The sequence below is a fragment of the Vespa mandarinia genome, chromosome 5 (genome assembly GCF_050613455.1).
Source record: "Vespa mandarinia isolate Hongniang chromosome 5, ASM5061345v1, whole genome shotgun sequence".
In the NCBI taxonomy this organism is placed as follows: Eukaryota; Metazoa; Arthropoda; class Insecta; order Hymenoptera; family Vespidae; genus Vespa; species Vespa mandarinia.
In genome coordinates this window covers 9,654,717-9,675,722 of record NC_140814.1, presented here as the reverse complement: position 1 = coordinate 9,675,722, position 21,006 = coordinate 9,654,717, and the positions used below count along the sequence as shown (strand labels likewise).

The 21,006-nt window shown below is 36.3% G+C and overlaps 1 protein-coding gene across 6 annotated transcripts; it reads right to left on the bottom strand.

Annotated features, from left to right (window-relative positions):
- Window positions 1-773: 773 nt before the first annotated feature.
- LOC118448422 (GTPase-activating Rap/Ran-GAP domain-like protein 3) lies at window positions 774-19,640 on the bottom strand. 6 transcript variants are annotated; one of them, XM_035881650.2, is made up of 18 exons: window positions 18,253-19,640; window positions 10,091-10,157; window positions 9,056-9,139; window positions 8,814-8,895; window positions 8,019-8,137; window positions 7,720-7,784; window positions 7,543-7,609; window positions 6,692-6,794; window positions 6,466-6,564; window positions 6,061-6,273; window positions 5,636-5,937; window positions 5,180-5,465; window positions 4,588-5,063; window positions 3,719-4,052; window positions 3,463-3,549; window positions 3,108-3,380; window positions 959-3,014; window positions 774-874 (listed from the first exon to the last, which is right to left on the bottom strand). In XM_035881650.2, exons 1-17 carry the CDS (start codon window positions 18,501-18,503, stop codon window positions 2,761-2,763), a joined length of 3,162 nt encoding a protein of 1,053 aa, XP_035737543.1. In that variant the 5' UTR covers window positions 18,504-19,640; the 3' UTR covers window positions 774-874; window positions 959-2,760. The 6 variants fall into 6 exon arrangements, with proteins under 6 accessions (XP_035737543.1, XP_035737545.1, XP_085513377.1 ...); XM_035881652.2 differs by having other exon boundaries at window positions 775-874; window positions 5,666-5,937; window positions 18,253-19,639; XM_085657251.1 differs by lacking the exon at window positions 18,253-19,640 and adding an exon at window positions 12,659-12,707 and having other exon boundaries at window positions 776-874.
- Window positions 19,641-21,006: the final 1,366 nt, after the last annotated feature.

The following is a 21,006-nucleotide window of genomic DNA, read 5'->3' as shown; positions in this document are numbered from 1 at the left end:
GACCGCGCGAAGCCAGCGCCTCTAGTACAGTGCACCGCCACCAGATGGCCACTCGAGCGGCCGGCTAACGTTAAAACAACCGCCGCCGTCACCGCAACCACTACTACCACTGCCACTACTACCGTCACTGGCCGCCATGACGGCGAGAAATTTGTTCCACGCTCTTACGCGGCCACCACCAAAGTCACACCTGCGAACGAAATCGTTCTCCGTGGCAACCTTCGTTGAAACGTTTTCGGTCTTTTCGAAGATGATTGCCACGTTCTCGCTGCTCCTTCACGTTCGTTTTCTTACCTATTACGATATTTAACTCGTCTGTATTTCTCCTTCTCGAAAGCGTACGAAATAATACTCGTCGCTATGTATATATATATATATATATATAGCGATAAATAAGTAAAAATCATTGGTCGATCGTAGCTCGTTCCTGGGATCATGCTTGAACGCAAAACGAGGACTTTATGATCGATCGATCGCGAAATGATGCAGAAAAGAAGACGAAGGAAAGTTTTTTCTCCAACTCCTCTCTCTCTCTCTCTCTCTCTCTCTCCCTCTCTCTTTATCTCTCTCTTTCTCTCAAGTCGTGTAGACGGGAAATTTCGCCGGCATGAAATTTGCCCTACGGTGTACAGACTCGGCCAATGACTCCGTGCTGCGCGACTTCCAAATTTATGATCAACCAGCAGACCCATGGCGAAACTCTCCGTATCCACTTTGCATTTAAATCGTGCATCTGCATGGAGCATGGGGTCTATTTGCCCTCCCTTCTCTCCCTCTTACCCCTTTCTCGAATGATTTAGGAATCCCATCGAGGGACCTGGATGCTGCATTCAATTTTTACATGGATTTTAGTTAAACATCCATTACCTATGACCTAGATATTATTTATGAGGAAAATAGAGAAAAAAAAAAATCATTTATATTCGATGATTCATTTCCATGGAGAAGAGTTTACTACCAATCGTGACAAACTCGTGTCGAACAGAAGTCGGGTAAAGGTAAATTATTGCGGTTCAATGATCTAGACTGACCGGGGTCGCCAAAGCATTTTACTCTGACTTCGCTTGACAGTAATTGCCATTCATAGGATTTTCTTTAAACATCTTATCGTCTTGGGATTCCCTACGAAACAAGAATAACGAAACAAGAAAATGAAAGTCACTTGAGTGTAAGTTTTTGGTGCAAACATTGCAACGATAAGGTACACTTTATTTCATGCTTTCGTATATACACACACACACATACACACACACACGTTAAATTCTGCCTCTCTCTCTCTCTCTCTCTCTCTCTCTCTCGCTCTCTCTTTCTCGTCGAAGGAAGGAAGGAAGGAAGGAAGAGTATGCAGAATTACATCGTCTGCAGAACTTCACGCATGTAGCGGCGTTGTGCTACGATCGGTGAAATTCGATCGCGAATGCGTCACAGCCCCCAGAACAAGCTGGTTATACCGTGAATAATCGATAATCATGACCGTACACCTCGTGTATTCGTCTCGTTCATCTACCTACTGCAACAATGGCTCGCAAACAAAATTGCCATCGGCTCGACAATATTCAACAACGGAAGAACAAAAGAAAGAATTAAAAAAAATAAAAACGAAAAACAAAACAAAAAAAGAAAAGAAAAGAAAAGAAGAAGAAGAAGAAGAAGAAACAAAAGAGTACTTCGACAAAATCATTTTTAATTCTACGCCATTGTCGCGACCATGCTCGCTGCTGCGTACAGTGTCATCGGTTCGATCGAAACGATTAGGAGAGTGAACACGCTCGCAAATCTTCCTTCGTAACTTATATACGCGATCATAAGAAAAAGCATGCATACTTGTAAATACAAAAAAAAAAGAAGATATCGAGAAAAAAAAAAGATCCTTCATATGCAATATCCATTTCCGCGTATTATCAAAAAATCGAGATTGTGCTTTGGTATCGTCTCTCGTTGAGAATTTAAAAACAATTTATTGTTAATCAATATTAGATAAGCTATTATGCTCTCGGAAGATACGGCAAAACGACCATTCCTTTGCGTATTTCATACTCCTCGGTTCTTGGCATTTGCTCACCCCTAACCTCTACGATGAGCCACAATGTTATCGACCTTTCCTCCTGTATGTCTGTCATATAGTAGATAAGGTATGCATCTATCTATGTAGAATACGTATCAAGGAGGCAAGAAAGACATCGAGTACACGTCAGATAGATCGTACGTCAAAAATATCGATGCCCCAAATTAGAAATTCTCATTCATTTTCGTACTCGTTTTGATCGATGTCGTCTATCGTATCGTCAGAGAATTATTCGCAAAGTTAGTACGAGAGAATCACCGCTAGATGACACTTGAAATCTTGATTTATCGATCGAGCATTGACATAGAAATTTCTAGGCCGAATATTTTTCTTCTATAAATTTAGATCGATCCAAAAATTTCGACGACAGAAAAACAAAAAAAAAAAAAAAGGGGGAGGAAAATAGAGATCGTGAGTAACGATCGATCATACACGTACTAAATGCCTTTATATCGCGAAGCATAGCAACGACAGGATCGTGCGTTTGCTTGTGTTAAATCTTAATCCTGTAGAGGCACGAACGTCAGGTACCTACTATCCATCCGCACTATGGAGTACGAATCCAATAAAAAATGGCAACACAATTATGAATTAGTTTAGGAGAAAGTTAACGTGTCTCTTTGTCTCCATTTTTCTCTCATTCTCTCTTTCTCTCATTCTCTCTCGCTCTCTCTCTCTCTCTCTCATTTTTTTTTCTATTTTCTACACACAGTAGGAATCAGATCTTCAGCGACACTTGGTGGTGTCGGGCTGCTATTGCAAGATCTGCTTAAGATTCTTGGTGAATCCACGCTCAAAAAATTATTTTCCCCGCTCGTCAACGAGGCAGAAACAATTTCTGGTTCCACTGGACTCGGACATCTTTGGCTACAATTTGACGTTATATTTCGCGAGAGAGTTTGTAATGGTATTCTATAGATTCTTATTGGTTTCCAATCGCTATGATTATCTGCAATAAAAACAATAGAAAACAAATACAAAGAATATCTTTTGATAAGTTAGAATTGCAGTATTATGGTTTCGATGACGTAAAATAACTTACTTTGTGAGTTTGATCGAGAGGAGGAGGAAGATTGCGTTGTTGGTGGTGGACTACTTGCTTGTTCCTCTTTGTCAGTAGGTTTCGAATCAAGACGAATACGTTCGCATTTACCAGATAGAAACTCCGGTGCGGTTGTGGCAAAAAATATATCTCTTTTCGAAGTTATCAAACAAAGATTCGGCATGGCGATTGTATGTACAAGATTTCCATTTATTATCAAACGAATTTCCATTGTGTCAGCGGTGAACGCTATCACGTAAGGAAAAGCACAAGCTAAGGAGAACAAAGAAACGTAATTTGGTTAATATTAAAAATCGATTATAATTAAAATTATATAGAGAATTTGAATTCTGACCTATCGCAATTGGCACTGAATTCCATTTGAAATCAAAGTCCGTAGGAGCAGTACTTTCTTCCGAGCACTTTTGAAAGTGACACATATCTGTGAATAATGAAGAATTCATTCGATCGAATCAAATCATTTAATTGGATTAATTCGAATTACTTGAATTACTTAATAATTCGATTAAAACGATTATTAGCATATTATTGTGGAATATTACATTGGAATAGAATTGTATAAAATATATATTTAAATCGAATGAACTCACTGTTATAACAGAGCAATAGTTCTGGTTCCTCGTCCTCGCGCAGATCGATCGCTGCGACTATGTGCGGTTTGTTCGTTTCGACGTGAACTATTCGTGAACTTCCGGACGCCGTGAAGAGTTCATAATGATGGCGTGCACCGCAACACAGCATCCATTCGTTCCCGATCTCGGTGCTCTCTATCATCGTAATAAGGATTGGGCTTTCGCTAGCAGTAAATTCTTTGAGCAATAAGAAACCTTCGATCGTGTCGGTGTCTGCGGAAGAGCACCAAGCTGTCCAAGCTGCATTATGTTTCCATTGGAGGACCGTCAAACGTCGTCCAACGGCCGCACACTACGAGCAAGCTTTTTACGATTAGATTTCAATGAAATTTTTATTAAAAACAATAACATTCGCAGTGGTTACGTAAGACTTTTTTCTTTTTTTTTTTTTTTTTTCTAATCACTTTCGAATCGTTTCATCGAAATTTGTCAATTATATATTAATTACTCGTATAACACGAGTACCTATAATAAGATAAAAAAAATTGTGTTCGTAAAATATGATAAAGACAAATGTTCTATTTAAATTATTCACATTATTAATTTTCACATTATCTCCGTTATTTTCTTCTGACACAGGAATATGTCTTAGGACTTTAGATTGCATCGTTTGAAAGAAATACCATTACAGTAATAACATTGAAATTGTATAACATATATAACTTGTATAAGAGATATTAATAAAACATGAAATACCCGTGTTATACATGGATAATTATCGTAATTATTTACATTATATATATATATATATATATATATATATATAAATACGAGTCTTCGTATCCACTGTGGTTATATTAGATTTTCTTCGAAAGATTAAAGAATACCATTCGCAAGTGCGAGCCACCTTGCCTGGTGATACTGTAGAGATGGCAACCACGAGTACGAGCCAATTTTCTATCCTTAATATGCGCTCGACTTCTAACCGCGGGTGGTCGAAGGTGTGTCCGTGTTCGAGAACGTAAAGATGATTTGAATTTAAAATTTTCTCGATAAATCGTCTCGGAATCTTCTTCCTCGATCTCGCCATCCTTATAATCATCCTCGTTCTCACCGTTCTCTTCCGTTTCTTCGTCGTGCTCGTCTCCTTCGTCTTCATCGTCACGATTGTTAAAGAATTCCGGGAATTTGTATGTTTTTCCACTCAAAGCCGAATCGTAATCGAATTCACGCAAACGAAAAACGTATACGCTTTCTTTGCCTTTATCGATTCCGCGAAAGAGAAGAATACCGTGTTGCTCTACCACGTCGAGTTGTTTGATTTGAACTGACTCATCGAAAATCATTCTGTGAGATAGACCCTCTGGGGGAAAGAAAATCATTTTTTTGTTTATCTAACGTTAGAATTAAATCCTTTTTTTCTTCTTTTTTTTTTCTTTTTTTTTTTTTTTTTTCAGAGAACAAAACGAAAAACTTTACCTTCGACCAGAAAAGTTCCATTTTCCGTCGCAAGTATCATCCTATTCTCCGACCAAACGTCACCGCAAATTACGACGTGAGGGAAATCTGGATAAATACATCTCGGTTCCCAAGGTCTTGGTTTCAACGGGCCAACTGTGGCTAGAGAAGTTGGTGCCAGACCGCGAACTATCGCTTCTAATTTAACAGCCTGACCAACGCGAACCATTTCTACAGATCGAGTTTCTTCTCGTCGTCGACCAGGTGCTTCAACAACGTCAGAAAATGCACGACGATTCAACATGCTCTGTGAAACGATAAATGATCGATTATCCTATGCGTATCACAAGAAATTGTGTATTTAAAAAATAATTCGAATATATTATATATATATACATATATTTTTTTTTTTACTTTCTCATATTATTAGATTAAAAGTATGTACAAAAATTTATTCTAAAATTAACGGATATGTACGTTTAACAGAAGATCACGCTGAAGACTCACGTTGCTCTTGCCATCTTGCGCATGTTCCTGATACATATCACGCAATAGAGCATCCAGAGTTCTTTCTCTTTTTCTAGAAAAGGTTGGCGTATTAAAAGTTGCTTTCTCGCCATTGATAAGTTTGACTAGAAGGAATTCTCGCAAGTGATAAGGATCGTCGAATATTGGTGGACACGGAAGACTTGGACCAAAAAGAGGAACCGTTTCGTCGCAATAAATGGCAACTCGCCAACCTTTAAGGAGTCCTAACGCTGATACCATAGCAAATACGTCTAAAAAAAAAAAAGAGTAAAGAGGAGAGAAATCAAAAAGGAAAATAATAGAAAATCTTTGGCTTTTTCTTTTCCCTTTTTTTTTTTCTTTTTTTTTTTTTTTAAATAGAATTGAGAACTTACGAGTGAATTGACTCCTTATGCAATTAGGATTGAAACTATCCACGGCTGCTGGATCATCCGTATAAATGATGTTGACGATATCATTACCAATATGCCTTTTTCTCTCGAGTTGCTGCGGATTGTCCTTCGAATAAGGAAGCATTGTGCTGACGTGGTACATCACTTCGTGACCAGCATATATCGTATAAACGCTTTCTCTTCCGGTCATGTCACCTGTACACAAAATAAAATGCTTTTAAATATATATTAATTAAATATACACATATATATATATATGTATATTTTCTTTTTTTTTCTTTTCTTTCGATTTGAGATAATATCGATGTGATTAAATTTTAAAGACAAGCTATTTTTATCTTTCTTCCTTATATAATATATAGCGATGGCATACAATCGTAAGTGTACCTTTAACATCCAGGCCGCCTCGGTACTTGTCCCAACCTCTGAGTCGTATCTTCTCACCGAGAATATCGAGGAACTTCTCGAAACCGGGGCTGCCACTTTCTGCGAACAATAAAGACACGACCCGTGGGTCGAACGTGTCCTCCTTTGATCATCGTTTCTGTTTCTATCTACTTAAACAAAAATATACCAACGCCGAGCGGCAACTCTTAATTTTTCTTCGTCTTACCGTTCGATAACATCTCGTCGTCGGTTGTCTGACCCTCCTTCGCGTATATAACACCGAACTTGAAGTTGACGGATCCTTCTTGTTCTTCCAGTAATAGTAAATCCTAAATAAATCGTTCTTTCGAGGAGTTTTATCGTTAAATATATATATATATATATTAAATATATATATATATATATGTATATATATATATATAAAAGAAAAACAAAAAAAAGAAAGAAAGAAAAGATCGTAATAGATTTTTATAGCTACGAAAATACTTCGAAATATGTCGTTCCGTTTAATAATGTTTCATTTAATATTGTTGAGAAAAAATGATCACGCATATTCGTCAAATTTTCTATAATTGTTCCCAAGTATTACGCCTGAAAATATGCATCACTCTACAACATGTCAATAATTAAAGTTGCGAGTGCCATCTATCAGGGAGAAATTTTTTTAAAGCCCCTTTGGTATGCAACACTAACGTACATACATGTATAATTCATTTTTTTCATATCGTCATCGTCTGCAGAGAGATCGCGTGTAATAAAGATATACACGTTAAAGTTGACCTTTGGAAAACAAGGAAAATGACGAAAGATGTTTGAGATTATAAATATGGACGAAGTATGTTGTATTCCCATATTATCCGGAACAATATCGATTATTCATAAAAATAATAACGTTTCAATTGGTTTGTTACATACAAAGATTTCAGATAAGGGATTCTTTTAATATTTTTATATAAATTTCAAAGATATTCGTTCATTATACTTTTTCAATATCAAAAGTACTGGAAAATCTCTTGGGTCGTGGTTAAAATTAAAGTAACTTGTTGAAGTAGTTAAAGTTTCAAGATGTACACGCACCTTTTGTATCTCAGGGGACAAAACTTCGCGTGGTGCCTTGTCGAGTTTTTCCAGGCCGAAGAAGTTGCTGGAGAAAATGCAAATCGAGCGTCTAGTTTTACAACGACAATAAATAATAACTAGTATCGTGGTAATTGTTTTTCTCGCTTTTTCCCCAATTAAGTAAAAAATATTTACCTCAGGATTTGCCTGATGGTCATCGTCTTGTTTGCCGAAAATGGCAGAGATATCTTTTGAGCGCCCTGGATTAAAACGCAATGGTTGTAATTTTCTTTTTTTTTTTTTCTTTTCATGTTTACTTGCATCGATTATTTGATATAAGGCGTGTAATTACGAGGGGAAAACAAAAGATGAAGAGAAAAAAAAAGGAGAAGATGAAAGAAAGTTAAAGATAAAATAAAAAAAATATTTACACGATGTTAATTACACCCTTATTTGTGTAATACGATCGAGAAAGTTTATTTTACTTTACTCACCGTTCGTCTCCATAAAATAACTCTGTAATGCGATACGCATTGATCGCCACCCTCGCTCATCACCACTGAGAGAAAGAGTGGATTCCTTTCATGATCCGATGCCACGTAATTTTGATGCACTATAACAAGGATGATTACGATTCGGGAGGATTATGGTGTAAAGGAAAGATCAAAAAAAAAAAAAATAAATAAACAAATAAAAGCTTAAACGATTTTGTTCGTTGTTTTTTTTTTTTTTTCGTTAACAAAATTGCGCCACGTTGGTTGGATCTTTTTTTCTCGTGTTTTCTTTTTCTTTTTCTTTATTTTTTTTTTTTTTTTTTAGTTCTTTTTTTTTCATATTCGTACCAAATCCATAACGAGTAAGTTCAGTAAAAATGTTCACGTGCTCGCACTAATATTTCTTTTCTTTTTTTTTTTTTTTTTTTTTGATTTTTATAATAGAACAACATTCGTCTTAATTATCGATCCACACAGCTCGTAATCGCGGTCCTCCATTAACGAGTATATCGACGCTATTGGCACAAGCTCGGTACGCTTTTATCTCACTCTCTACCAATATTTATACCCGTTAAGCGTATAAACTTTGGCGCGTACGATAGGAGCGGCGTGTCTGAGCTTTCACTGAGGATGAACATGAGCGCGTGGTTTTGAACATTATCTGCGGTTGATGAGATAAAAAGGAAAAAAAAAAAAAGACTGAAAAAGAACGAACCGAACCGAACCGAACGTACGTACGAACGAATGAACGAACGAACGAACGAACGAACGAACGAACGAAGATATCGTACTCACGCTTTCCTAGAAAGTATTTAAAGTACCAACGTGTTTGGTACTCGGGATTTTCCAATATCGGTATATTCGGAGATCCGAACATCTGTAGAACAGAGAAGGACGATGGGATCATAAATATGGGCGATATGTATTACTTTCTCTTGAAGTGAAAAGTGAAAAATACGATGAAAAATTGAAACAGAAAGATAGATAGATAGATAGATAGATAGAATAGAAAGAGAAGAAATATCGATCAGCTTTACTTCCTCTTTTTCGCCAGGAGAATCTCCGTTCTCCACTCGAAATCTTCTCCCATTGTCGGAGCCGTCCTGTTCGATTTGTGGCAACTAAAAAAAAAAAAAAAGAAAAAAAAATGAGAGATGTTCCAGATCTATATTCCTCGTCTCTATTACTCGAGTAATCGACAAACAAACGAAAGAAAAGAAGAAAAAAAAATCATTGTTCCAGTTTGACAAAAACATAGAAACGATTCTAGTGACGTCGCTCGATTGATCGATGAAAATTTCGATCGACGAAACACGAGGCAATGCTGCGATTGTTCGAGTTCTGTTAACTCGATTCTGTTACACCGGAAATGACGCTTTTTACCTGCCAACAGGAGTGAACGTTGTCGCGTAACGAGGACGATGCATGCTCGATTAAAAAAAAAAGAAAGAAAGAAAGACAAAGAAACAAAAAAAAGAAAAAAAAAAGAAAAAGAAAGAAAAAAGATTAAGGGCGAACGAGTAAGAAAAAGAAAAAGAAAAAGAAAAAGAAGAATAATACTCGTGATAATATTCCATGGCGGATACGGAAGGTAGATAAAAAAAAAAAGAACAAAAAGAAAAAAAAAACAAAAATGGTGAACATTCGGCGAACGAAAGGTGTTAATAGGAAAAATCACGTTACGACGTTTCTCATTGGAAGAATCGTCGGAATTCTTCTTCTTCGAAATTTACGAAGGATAAAAAGTTTCCATTCGATGGAACCGCGACAAACAGGAAGACGTCTAACATCGTCTTCGTTTCTACGATTCTATCACACATAAGATTTTGTCGTTTATCGTCGCGAACCACTCTCGTATTCGAAAGTGGTCGTTCTCCAAAGTGGAACACGACGATTTGACCTATTTGCAATAGGAACATAACCGAACGTCTTTCTGTATTCACATGCACAAACACGTATATCCACACGTACACAGATAGACGCACACAAACAGACAGACGCACACAGAGAGATATATACATACATTTATATCTACTTGTATATATAAACGTACTCGTAAAGTCTTCTCTTACCATCTCGACGCTTCCATAGCATCGTCTCGACAGGACACCTCTCCTCGATATCGCATCGGTCGTGGATCTAAAACACGATACCGTTTCATTGTCTAAGTGCGACAAAATCTATAAGAATGAATAAAAAGAAAGAAAGAAAGAAAGAAAGAAAGAGGGAATAGAAAGGAATACTCGAATGGAGGTTCTCAAGACAAATTTTTCGCCATTCAATGACGCGTTAAATTATCAACCATCAAGAAAATAAAAATGAAAAAGGGAATATTCGGGAAATCGTCTTTAACTCTTTACATTCTTATTTCTCGTCCAATTCACAATCTTTCGAATCTTTTTCACCCACTACCCCCTTCCCCACTCTTCCCCCTCTAGCCCCTTTTCTTTTCCTCTTTTCTCAACGATAAACTTCGTGATAAAACATCTACTATCTTATATTCGTCGTTTTTCGCGATGTGAATATGTAGGTTAATGAGGAAGGCGCGTCGAGGTCGACTCGCTCGAATGCAAAGGTACCCGATATGTACCTACCTAGCCGAATACAAAGTACCTAATAGATACAACACAACTACCCGGAAGATTCGAGGTTCAATTGATTTTATCGCTTTTGCGAAAGGATATCGACTAACTTCCTACTTCCTTCTAAAACTTCCTCCTTTCGGATAAAAACATAAGTTTCATGATTATATTCAATTAATAATCGATCGACGATATTCAAAATCAATATTTCCTTCGATTGACAATCCTTCGTTGTCGTTGGATAATAGATATTAGTTTTAGAAAATTACTTGAATCCTATTTTTTTTTCTTTTCTTTTCTTTTCTTTTCTTTTCTTTTCTTTTCTTTTCTTTTCTTCTTTCTTTTTTTTTTTTGCGCAGTCACGTTACAATCAATGCATATAGAAATTTGCGGATTGAATTGGTGCGAAAAATAATCGCAAGTTTTATCGTTTTATTCGATACGACAAAAAAGACGCGATTATTTTTCCATCGATGTAATTGTAAATTAAAAATAACTATACACAAAGAGAGAGAAAACGATTGATCGGTATTGAATTCGTACGATTATTTACATGTCGCATATAACAAATTTATAAAAGGCGTATCTTGTTAAAATACGTGAAATAACGTACGCGTGATGACTGGCCCTCCGATGAAGATGTCTTAGTTGAGATGATGATAATAAAGGTACGCAGACAGATCTGGATCTGTTTCTACGTTTCATTGCGTCCAATTCGGTCGAAGTTGGTGCCGATTCCTCGTCGCTCTTGCTATCCATCGTCGCTATTCTTGTCCTCAACTTTTCTCTCTCTCTCTCTCTCTCTCTCTCTCTCTCTCTCTCTCTCTTTTATATTCTTTCAAAGCTCACGATATATAAAAAAAAAATTTCAAAAAAGGATCTCGAACTTTTAAAAACGTTTTCCTTTTATGGATATATATATATATATATATATATATATATACCAATGGAAATTCAAAGGAGAATTCAAACTGGACGAACTTTGAATCGGCGACGAGGAGGATAAATTAACGTGGATCGACTTTTCATTTCTATCCTTGCCGAATCGTAGAATTTAAAAGGAGCCTTCTGTTGACCCCCTCGTCTCCACTCAACATCAAAGCAATCGAGACGACTCGAAAGAGACGAGTCTGAGAATGCGAGTGCCCGTGAGAGACGCAACCCTTCTCTTTTCTTTCATTAATCCTGGGAGCAACGTTAGAGCGCTCCTTTCAATATCACGCTTTATCCTATCTGTCTCGGTAGAAGTTGAAATAATAATCGTCAGAGATAGATAGATAGATAGAGAGATAGATAGATAGAGAGAGAGAGAGAGAGAGAGGGAGAGAGTGAGAGTGAGAGGGAGAGAGAGAGACGGGGCAGACAGATAGAGAAACAGAGAGAAAAAAGATTCAGGATCAACGAACTATCTCTCTTGTGTTCGAAGAACTTTCTATCTCTGATCTTTCTTAAAGATTTCGAATTGACAAAAACGATTATCGTTAAACGATAATTTACATATAGGATGTAATATAAACACTTTAGTGTCTCATGTTTATTATCAATAAAATCAACAAGAAAAAAAAAAAAAAGAAAAGAAAAAAATAGATAACTTACCCCCTGAGAAAACTATTGGTAATGATCTTTCACGTTTCTTCCTTAAACACTTACAGGACTTTCAGGTCCTCTTTCTCCCTCCCTCCCTCCCTCCCCCTCTCTCTCTCTCCCTCTCTTTCTCTCTCTCTCTCTCTCTTTCTCTCTTTCTCACGCAGTAGCAAGTGAGCTTTCACTTGTCTCTCACACGACTGTCAACCCCTTTTCGTGGAGTCTCGTCGAGCGACCTTTCCTCTCGACGGGCACGACTTTCAACCCCTCGCTGTGCACTAACAACGTCGAGAGTATAAATGCATGGTACACTCGTCTCTCTCTCTCTCTCTCTCTCTTTTTCTTTTTATATCTATAAGTATATATATATATATATATATATATATATTTATATATACGATATATATATATATATATACGATATGGTATATATTTTCTGTTTTCTTGTTAAAGTTTAACGTGTTTTGCACATACTTGGAGGTTTACTCGCGAGAGGACAAAGATCCGTTCGCTGTTACACGACGGCGACTCGTCGACTGGCGCCGTATCGTCGAGCAACTCCTCTCTCCTTTCCTATTTTCTCTCTCACTCTCTCTCTTTCTCTCTCTCTCTCTCTCTCTCTCTCTCTCTCTCTCTTTATCTCTATCTCTCTCACCTTCCCACCCCCGAACACGAAAAGTCCCGCGTTCGACACTCGTCACTTGCGTTTTTCCCCCCGGCGACCGACTAGCCCATTTATTCTTCTCTATTTGATTCTGTCAAATAATAGAATAAATTTAATTTTCAATTCTTATTAGATTCTAAATCTCTTTCTTTTATCCCTTCTTTGACTTTTTACCTTCTTCCTACAGGATCACTCCCAAAAAGCATATCGACGCGCCCTCCGTACGCGACACGCAGGCGTCGAGTTTTGCACACCGGCGGACGGTGACCCGCATTTTCGTTGGCGCCGAGGACCCTCGCTGCAGAGAGATCAGACACCTTTCTCTCTCTTTTTCTCCCTCTCTCTCTCCCTCTTTTCTCTCTCTCTCTCTCTCTCTCACTCACTTTTTCTCTCTCATCTTTCCCTTTTTTTTTTTTTCTATTTTTGTAAATATCCATTTCTTTTACTTGTATATCGTATATTTTATTTTTTTTTCTAATCGATCATAGGAAAAAAAATAATATTTTGGAATTTATGATTTATTGAAAACTCTATTCGGTTTCACGTATTCATTGAGATTTATTAATTAATTCATTAGTGTGATTGAACGAAATTCTCAATAGGATTCTCGACCTTTGCCGATAGAACGATCATTATAAAAGTATTCTATGATTTACATGTTTCGTTATTAACAAGTACCCTTTTTTTATTTATAGAACTACTCAATAAATACGTAAATGAGTATGTATATATATGTGTATGTATACATATATATATATATATATATATATATATATACACACACGCCCATATATACATATGTATATATATACTCAATAATTTATATATGAATATATATATATATATATATATATATATATTCAAGTTATTAAATCGAACATATTTATATAAGTTTATTACTTTTAGAATTATTAGATATACCAAGGACATACCGACGTTTCCGCATTTTTAATCGATCCTACCAACGTGACAGCGTTTATCGACTCTCGATAAGCGTTCTATCAACTCAATCGACCAAATTAGAATACGCACGATGAAAAACGTTTCTTCTCGTACGAAGTTGTTTTTCCACAGTAACGATCGTAAAATCTGACGTTCTAACGAAAGTTAAATTCGAATCGATTTGAAACGTTTTATAGCATCGATAAGCTTAAGAATTGTATTATCGCTTTTATCGGCAATTTACAGAGAGCTATCTTACCGATTGGGCAATTGTTTCCAAAAAAATTGTCTCTTAAGGATCGATCACAAATTCGAATTAATTATCGTCGATTATCGAGAATCCGATGTTATTTTAATTAATTAATTCGATAGGATTTTGCGTTTTAACGTATAAATATATCGTAGAATAATAGTCAGTCCGCGTGACCGCAATAATGGCCTTGCTCGAAATATTAAAGCATTACGTCATTTGCATAAATATATATATATATATATATTACGTTTATACATATAAATATACATATACGTAAACCGGACACCGTGAAATCGTTATCTTTTAATAAAATGACGATGTTTTTCTTTGATATCTTTTACTTTTAACCAATGACTAACTTAACGGCAAAACTTCTTGGAATCAATTTGATGTCGGTTCGGGGAGTATGTCTATCCATTATTCGCATAATCGAATAAAACCAGCCGTGTCGAGTTTGACGTCAATGGTTCGACAAAGCCGCGAGTACAATAATAAACTTTCTATCGACCTTTATCAATAGAACGAAAACTTTTATCTTTGTTGTATTAACAAGGACAATACAATTAACAATCTAATGATTTTTAAATTAATCGTATAATTCACGTGGTTATAAGGACATATATATATATATATATAAAATTGAATACCGTCGAGAAAGATATCAAAAAATGATCTAAACTCTCTTATGATCACGTTTGGAGGCATGAAAGTAGGAAAATGGAGGATCGTCACCGGAGGGTACCATCGAAGAAAGTTGATGACGTTGGCGTCAGTTCCGATGGTTTGGTCCCGATGATGGATTTTGGTTGAGTTTTCAGGATTGGCCCCGCGGCTAGTTAACAAGCAAGCAACTAGGCTCTACAGGCTACAGGTATGAACATGTTATGAACAACGACAAAATCAATATACCTATATATGTATATACAGAGAAAAAGGGGTAGATGCTTTTGAATGTGGTCTATCGCTATGACGTAATTCACAATATTCTACTCGCGTGATAAAGTCATCGGAAACGCTCGAGTTCTTTCTCTTTCTCTCTCTCTCTCTCTCTTTCTCTTTCTATTTTTCTCGATTTATCTATCTCTATCTCACTATTTTTTTCTCTCATGGTCATAACACAAGGTAACCCTGCTTGCCAACACTTCTCTCTCTCTTTCTCTCTTTCTATCTCTTTCTCTCTTTATCTCTCTCTCTCTTTCTCTCTCTCTCTCTCTCTTTCTCGGTAGCTGAGCAATACCCTCACTCTTCCATCTAATTCTCTTTCTCTCTCTAATACTTCTCTTCTTCTCCCTTTAACGTGATCTCACACTCAAGAGAAGGAGAGAGAGAGAGAGAAGAGGAGGAGGAAGGAAGGGAGGGAGGGAGGGAGGGAGGGAGAGTATGTGTATTCGAGATGCCGCGGTCGACTTCCACTCGGTCGAGCGTGATCGAGATCGATCCACGGAGCACAAAAGAGCGTCAGCCGAGACTCGAGCCAGTCCGATAGCAAAAAGGTTAATTATAAAGAGCGAAGCACTAAAATCCGATATCGTGCGCGCTCGGGGGCCACTTGCCATCGTAAGCGAAGCTGTTGTCGATCCCCCACCCCCCTTCTCCCACTCACTCTTTCTCTCTCACTCTCTATCCTCGAGAATTGCCATGGTCGCACGTCCGATAATGGGGTGGTTCATGATACTACTGTACGCCGAGGGTGTATCGCTTTTTCTTTCCCCCTAGGTTAATTTGATTACACTCATCGAAACGCATTTATTCGCACAAGCTTTACAAGAGGCTTATCACAGCTTACTCTGATAAAATGCTAAACAAATCGAATATTTTGTCAATTATTATTCCAATAGATTCGTTTAAAAGATCCTTCGCAGGTAAATTGGATAGAATGAAAAAAGAAAAAGGGAAATAGAAGTAGAAGTAGAAGAAGAAGAAGAAAAAGATAAAAAAAAAAAAAAGACAGTTATCGCATGTTTATCGTTCGTGACGATCATCGTCGAAAATAGAATGATCCATGAATCATCGAGAACGATAAGAGAGTTAGGTGGTGTACGTTAATGATAGCGAACGTTCTTGGACACAATCCAGTCGCAATTGGAAGTTTTCTATTTTAGTTTAAAAAGGAAATGTACCGATAACTTAATTTCCTTCGTTCTTCCATCGACAAGATCGGATCGGATTGGATCGGATCGGATTGAATAAAATTCGATACCATCCCCGCGATCTCATCTTCACTTACTATATTTGCAAATTCGCCTACTCCCTTGATATAGATACATCTCGTCATAATAATAGGTTGTATCCCGTGGGATAAATTCTCCGATGCATACTGCTTTATCGCATAGATATAGAGAGAAAAAGATAGAGGCACACACAAAGAGCGAGAGAGAGAGAGAGAGAGAGAGAGAGTAGGTAGTTGCTATTACCTCGATCGTTACGGGCCACGTACTCGTTATATCTGACAAGTGTCTGTTTTTCCTGTAAACGGTATTCGATAGACCGAAAATATCTATGTTATGCTTCTGTTCGAAATGCTACAAAATACGATTTGAAAGTTTTGTCGAAACGAAGATAAACGTTCGTATAGGATTACAAAAAGAGAGGGGGAAAAAAAAGAAAAATCATATAAATGATTAAATATATATATATATATATATATATATATATATATATATATATATATATTACATCACTTTTAAATATATATACATGTGCGTATGTATGAATTTTATATATATATATATATTTATGCAAATATATATATATATTACGTCACTTTCAAATATATATACGTGTGCGTGTGTGTATTTTATATAAATATATATATATATATATATATAAATATATATACATATATATATATAAATATATATACATATATACATATAAATATATATATATATATATATATATATATATATATATAACAATACTTTCCACGTTAATAATCTCTCCATCTCTCTTTTCTTTAGAACATCGGAATAAATTGCACCGACTTCAAGTTTCCTTTTAATAAAGAGTCACATCGTTCCCCTTTTTATCAACATAGGCAAGGTGCAATAAATAACGTCGGTATAAACAATAAAGGCAATGTCCGTGGGAGGAGTAAAAGGCAGACGAACCTGACATACTAGGCAGCCTGATGACGTTCGTGCGTATACACTTTACGCAAAAGTGCACATAAATACACTCTCACACACATACATGCACACGCGTACGCACAGAGAGAGAGAGAGAGAGAGAGAGAAAGAAAGAAAGAGAGAGGGAGAGGTAATGTGACAGAACGTACATGAACGTACGTAGACACGTGTTTGGTTATCCACGAGTTTATTCTTTCCTTCTTTGTCATTCGTTTGTGAATACAAAAAGAAAGAACAGCGATATGATCGAGCAGTTCGTTATAAAAGGACTGTTCTTACTCTTTATCTTTCCTTTTTTTTTCCCCCTCTTCTTTTCTTTTTTCTTTTTTTTTTTTTTTTTTTTTTTCTTTTTTTTCTTGCACCGATAGGGTTGCCACACGTTTGTGACACGACTCTCGTTGTATCTCGAATCCGCGCTCGTGTTTTAAACTAATTAACGCGCGTCGGTTCTAACGGCGATTCGTTAAGCCAATTATCAGAGACGCGACTACTCGACGTTTTCACTCGGTCGATCGGCTTACGACTTATTTACATACATACATACATACATACATACATACATACATACATACATACATACACACATACATACATACATACATACATACATACAAACATACATGCATACATATATACATACATATATACACACGCACGTACGTTTATCCTTACAGACTTTCCGTTTCATGGACTTGAGAAGATTTGTTTCTTACGTATTACGTATCGTAGACCAAATCTTATGATACTTTCTTTTCTTTTTTTTTTTTTTTTATCGAATATGCGTATAAAAATTACAATATTTCTTTTATGTACGTACCTATATTTATAGTTTGATCTTACGATTTAAACTTATGTTTTTATCTCATTAATTGTCTCGATAAATATAAAAATTGAAATAAGGAAAAGTAGAACATCAGTTCGTATCAGATCGAGCTAGCGAGCAAATTATTTTTTATTCTTTCTTTTATATATAAAATAAGAGACGAAATAATTGTGTTATGATCATGCGATGAATGAAGGGATACAACGAAGTGCATTAAAATTCTAAGATGATAATAATTAATTGACATAATTAACGAACCTGGTGGTCCATGGTAAGACCTTGCTACCCTCGAAGCTGATGCTCCTTAGCTCATACTTGGATCTCAAACGAAGAGGTGAACCAGGTGCGGTACCACTGTGAAGAAGATTCCTTACGCTCTTGGTACTAACCCCCGATAGAGCGTGCCGTCTCGAAGTAGCACCCTCTCTGGTCGACTGATTCGTCGTTCTTCGCAAAGAACTCATCTTGTATATCCTTTGCTTTTCACGACATATTATTAATAACAGCATAAAAAAAAGAATCTCCTCGTAACTCTTCAATATCAATCTCCTATCTTTATATTATATTATTTTATTATTATTTTATTCTCTTTCATTATTTTATCGAAATCCTATGTCCTTGTTCTCGTAGATCTTCGACACTTTCTCATCGTATCTCTATTCCTCTTCAAGATAAAAAAAAAAAAAAGAGAACATCTTTCTATGCATTTGTCATCGAATAATTAATATTAATATTAATTTCACAATATATTTATTTCCTTCATTTTCTTTTAACGTTCGAAGATACTTTTTCTTCGTTTCAAATCCTATTTAAATCCAAAGATGTTCAGCGACAGCACAATGTCGGCGTACTTTCGTTACTCCTTCCGATATCCGATCGCAGGTGTGCGAGCTTACACGGTGCGACCATAAATGACTGCGCCACCTTTCGACCCCACCAACACCATTCGGCTTCGTTCGCCACCATAACTGGCTCCGAGCATCCTTCCTTCCGATCCCCACTCTTCCCTTTTCCCACCACTCTCATCATCCCTTTTGTACTCTATTTGTCTATTTCTCTCTCTCTCTCTCTCTCTCTCTCTCTCTCTCTCTCTCTCTCTCTCTCTCTATTTTTATCTCTTCACAGGTTACATCGAGTCATTTTTTTTTCTAACACGTGTAACCTTCTAGATCCTTCGATCACATTGTTGAATATCCTATCACGTTTGTTTTTACACACCAATATCATTTTCTCATAAATTTTTAAACGATCGGATGATCGAAAATAAGAATTTGAGAAAATTCGTATCACATGTGCCTTCTTTATCCATTTATCCATCCATCGATCCATCTTTCCTCTCTTCTATCCATCTCGATTATTGAGCCAAGGAAACGCACGCACACGCTCCACTCGCTTCGTCGCTCGATTAAACAAAAATCTTTTTATGGAGCTCAAACGCGAATGGAATTTTTCTCGGACGTCCTCCTCGAGTACATCGTGATTCGAAATTTGCCAAACGTTAACGAATCGTCCTTGAAATTATTCCCGATTCGTGCTAATATTCGTCTGGAACGTTTTAGGGTTCAGAGGGAGAAAAACCAAAAAAAAGAAAAAAGAAAAGAAGAAGAAGAAAAAGAAGATCGAGACATTTTTACTCGTTACAATTGGAATTTTTCGAAAATGATGGAAAATTTTATGAATCATAAAATGTGATCTTTGCTAATCAATATCATGATTTTCGTAAAACTTTCATTATCAGCTTATATTTACGATATATCGTAGTTCCATCATTTTGAATTTTAATAAAAAAAAAGAAAAAAAAAAAGAAAAAAAAGAAAAGAAAAAAAAAGAAAAAAAGAAAAAAATCGTATAAAGAATAAATGAGAGAAAGAGAAAGAGATAAAGCTCTTCTCATACGATATCACGTTTTTAATAGTACGTATACGAACGTGACTCCGTTTACTTTAATTTTCAACGTGAGACACGAGATCGAACACGTATCCGATTTCGGAAAATTCTTAAGGAATTTTGCGCTCGCTCCTGAAAACTCGGTCACGCGCTTCTTCTAATTCCTTTCCAATTCCTTACGTCGATCCTTAGTCGTTAAGGGATAACCTTCGGGAGTTTTCCCATTGAAGAATTTTGTTCGATAGATGTCTCGATAAGTTTGCTGGTTTAATGTCCATGTGATGCTGCGAAGGAGAAGAATAAGAGAAAAAGAAGAAAGTAATGGCATTTAATCGAACAATAGTACAGACATTATGAATTTTATTACATAAGCGAAAGGATGAAGGAGAATATTATGAAAATGTAAAAGAAAAAAAGAAGGAAGAAAAAATTTAGTGAAATGAAATAACACATAAAATCGATTCAATTAATGATAAGAAAATTAAAGAAGAAAAACTATAGAGAAAAAAAGAAAAGAAAAGAAAAAAAAACTAAAAAAAAAAAAAGAAAAAGAACTATTTGTAGATCGATATGTTTTAATACAATATATTTTACACACACACACACACACACACACACACAGACAGACAGACAGACAAAAGCTCACGTAACTATCAATGACTTATCTCTTTTTCTTTTTCTTTTACTTTTTTTCTTTCTTTTTTCTTTTCTTTTTTTTTTCTTTTTTTTTTTTTTTCTTTTTTAATTTATTCATTTCCAATTTACGATCAATCCCAATAATTATCGTCCTATAATTATGCTTGCACATAAAACCAAATTTTTTTTTTTCCTCAAATATATGTACCTTCAACACTGCCGATCGATGTTCGATCATAAGCCCGATCACGAGGATCACTCGCGAGAGAATCTGTATCTCTGCCGATGTCACGGTCGAACTCAGGATGTTCGTTGAAGACTGGCCGATTCACGGCCAAGATAATTCCTCGAAGGGTAAAAGCGCTGTTGGAAAAACGCATGCGTCGATCCGACGTCAAGCGTCGTACTCGAACGAAACATTCTTTAGCGATAGAAGCGACTTATTTTTCGAAAAAAACAAGGACATACATTTCATCGGGCTATCGTGTC

What these genes read in the sequence shown, in the direction of transcription:
- LOC118448422 (XM_035881650.2), bottom strand. Translation starts at nt 18,503, where the DNA reads ATGCTGTTATTAATAATATGTCGTGAAAAGCAAAGGATATACAAGATG. An exon ending in ACCATCAGGCAAATCCTGAG is followed by an intron (nt 7,610 to 7,719) that starts GTAAATATTTTT and finishes CATTTTCTCCAG; the next exon opens with CAACTTCTTCGGCCTGGAAA. An exon ending in AGGCGGCCTGGATGTTAAAG is followed by an intron (nt 6,274 to 6,465) that starts GTACACTTACGA and finishes TTTTGTGTACAG; the next exon opens with GTGACATGACCGGAAGAGAA.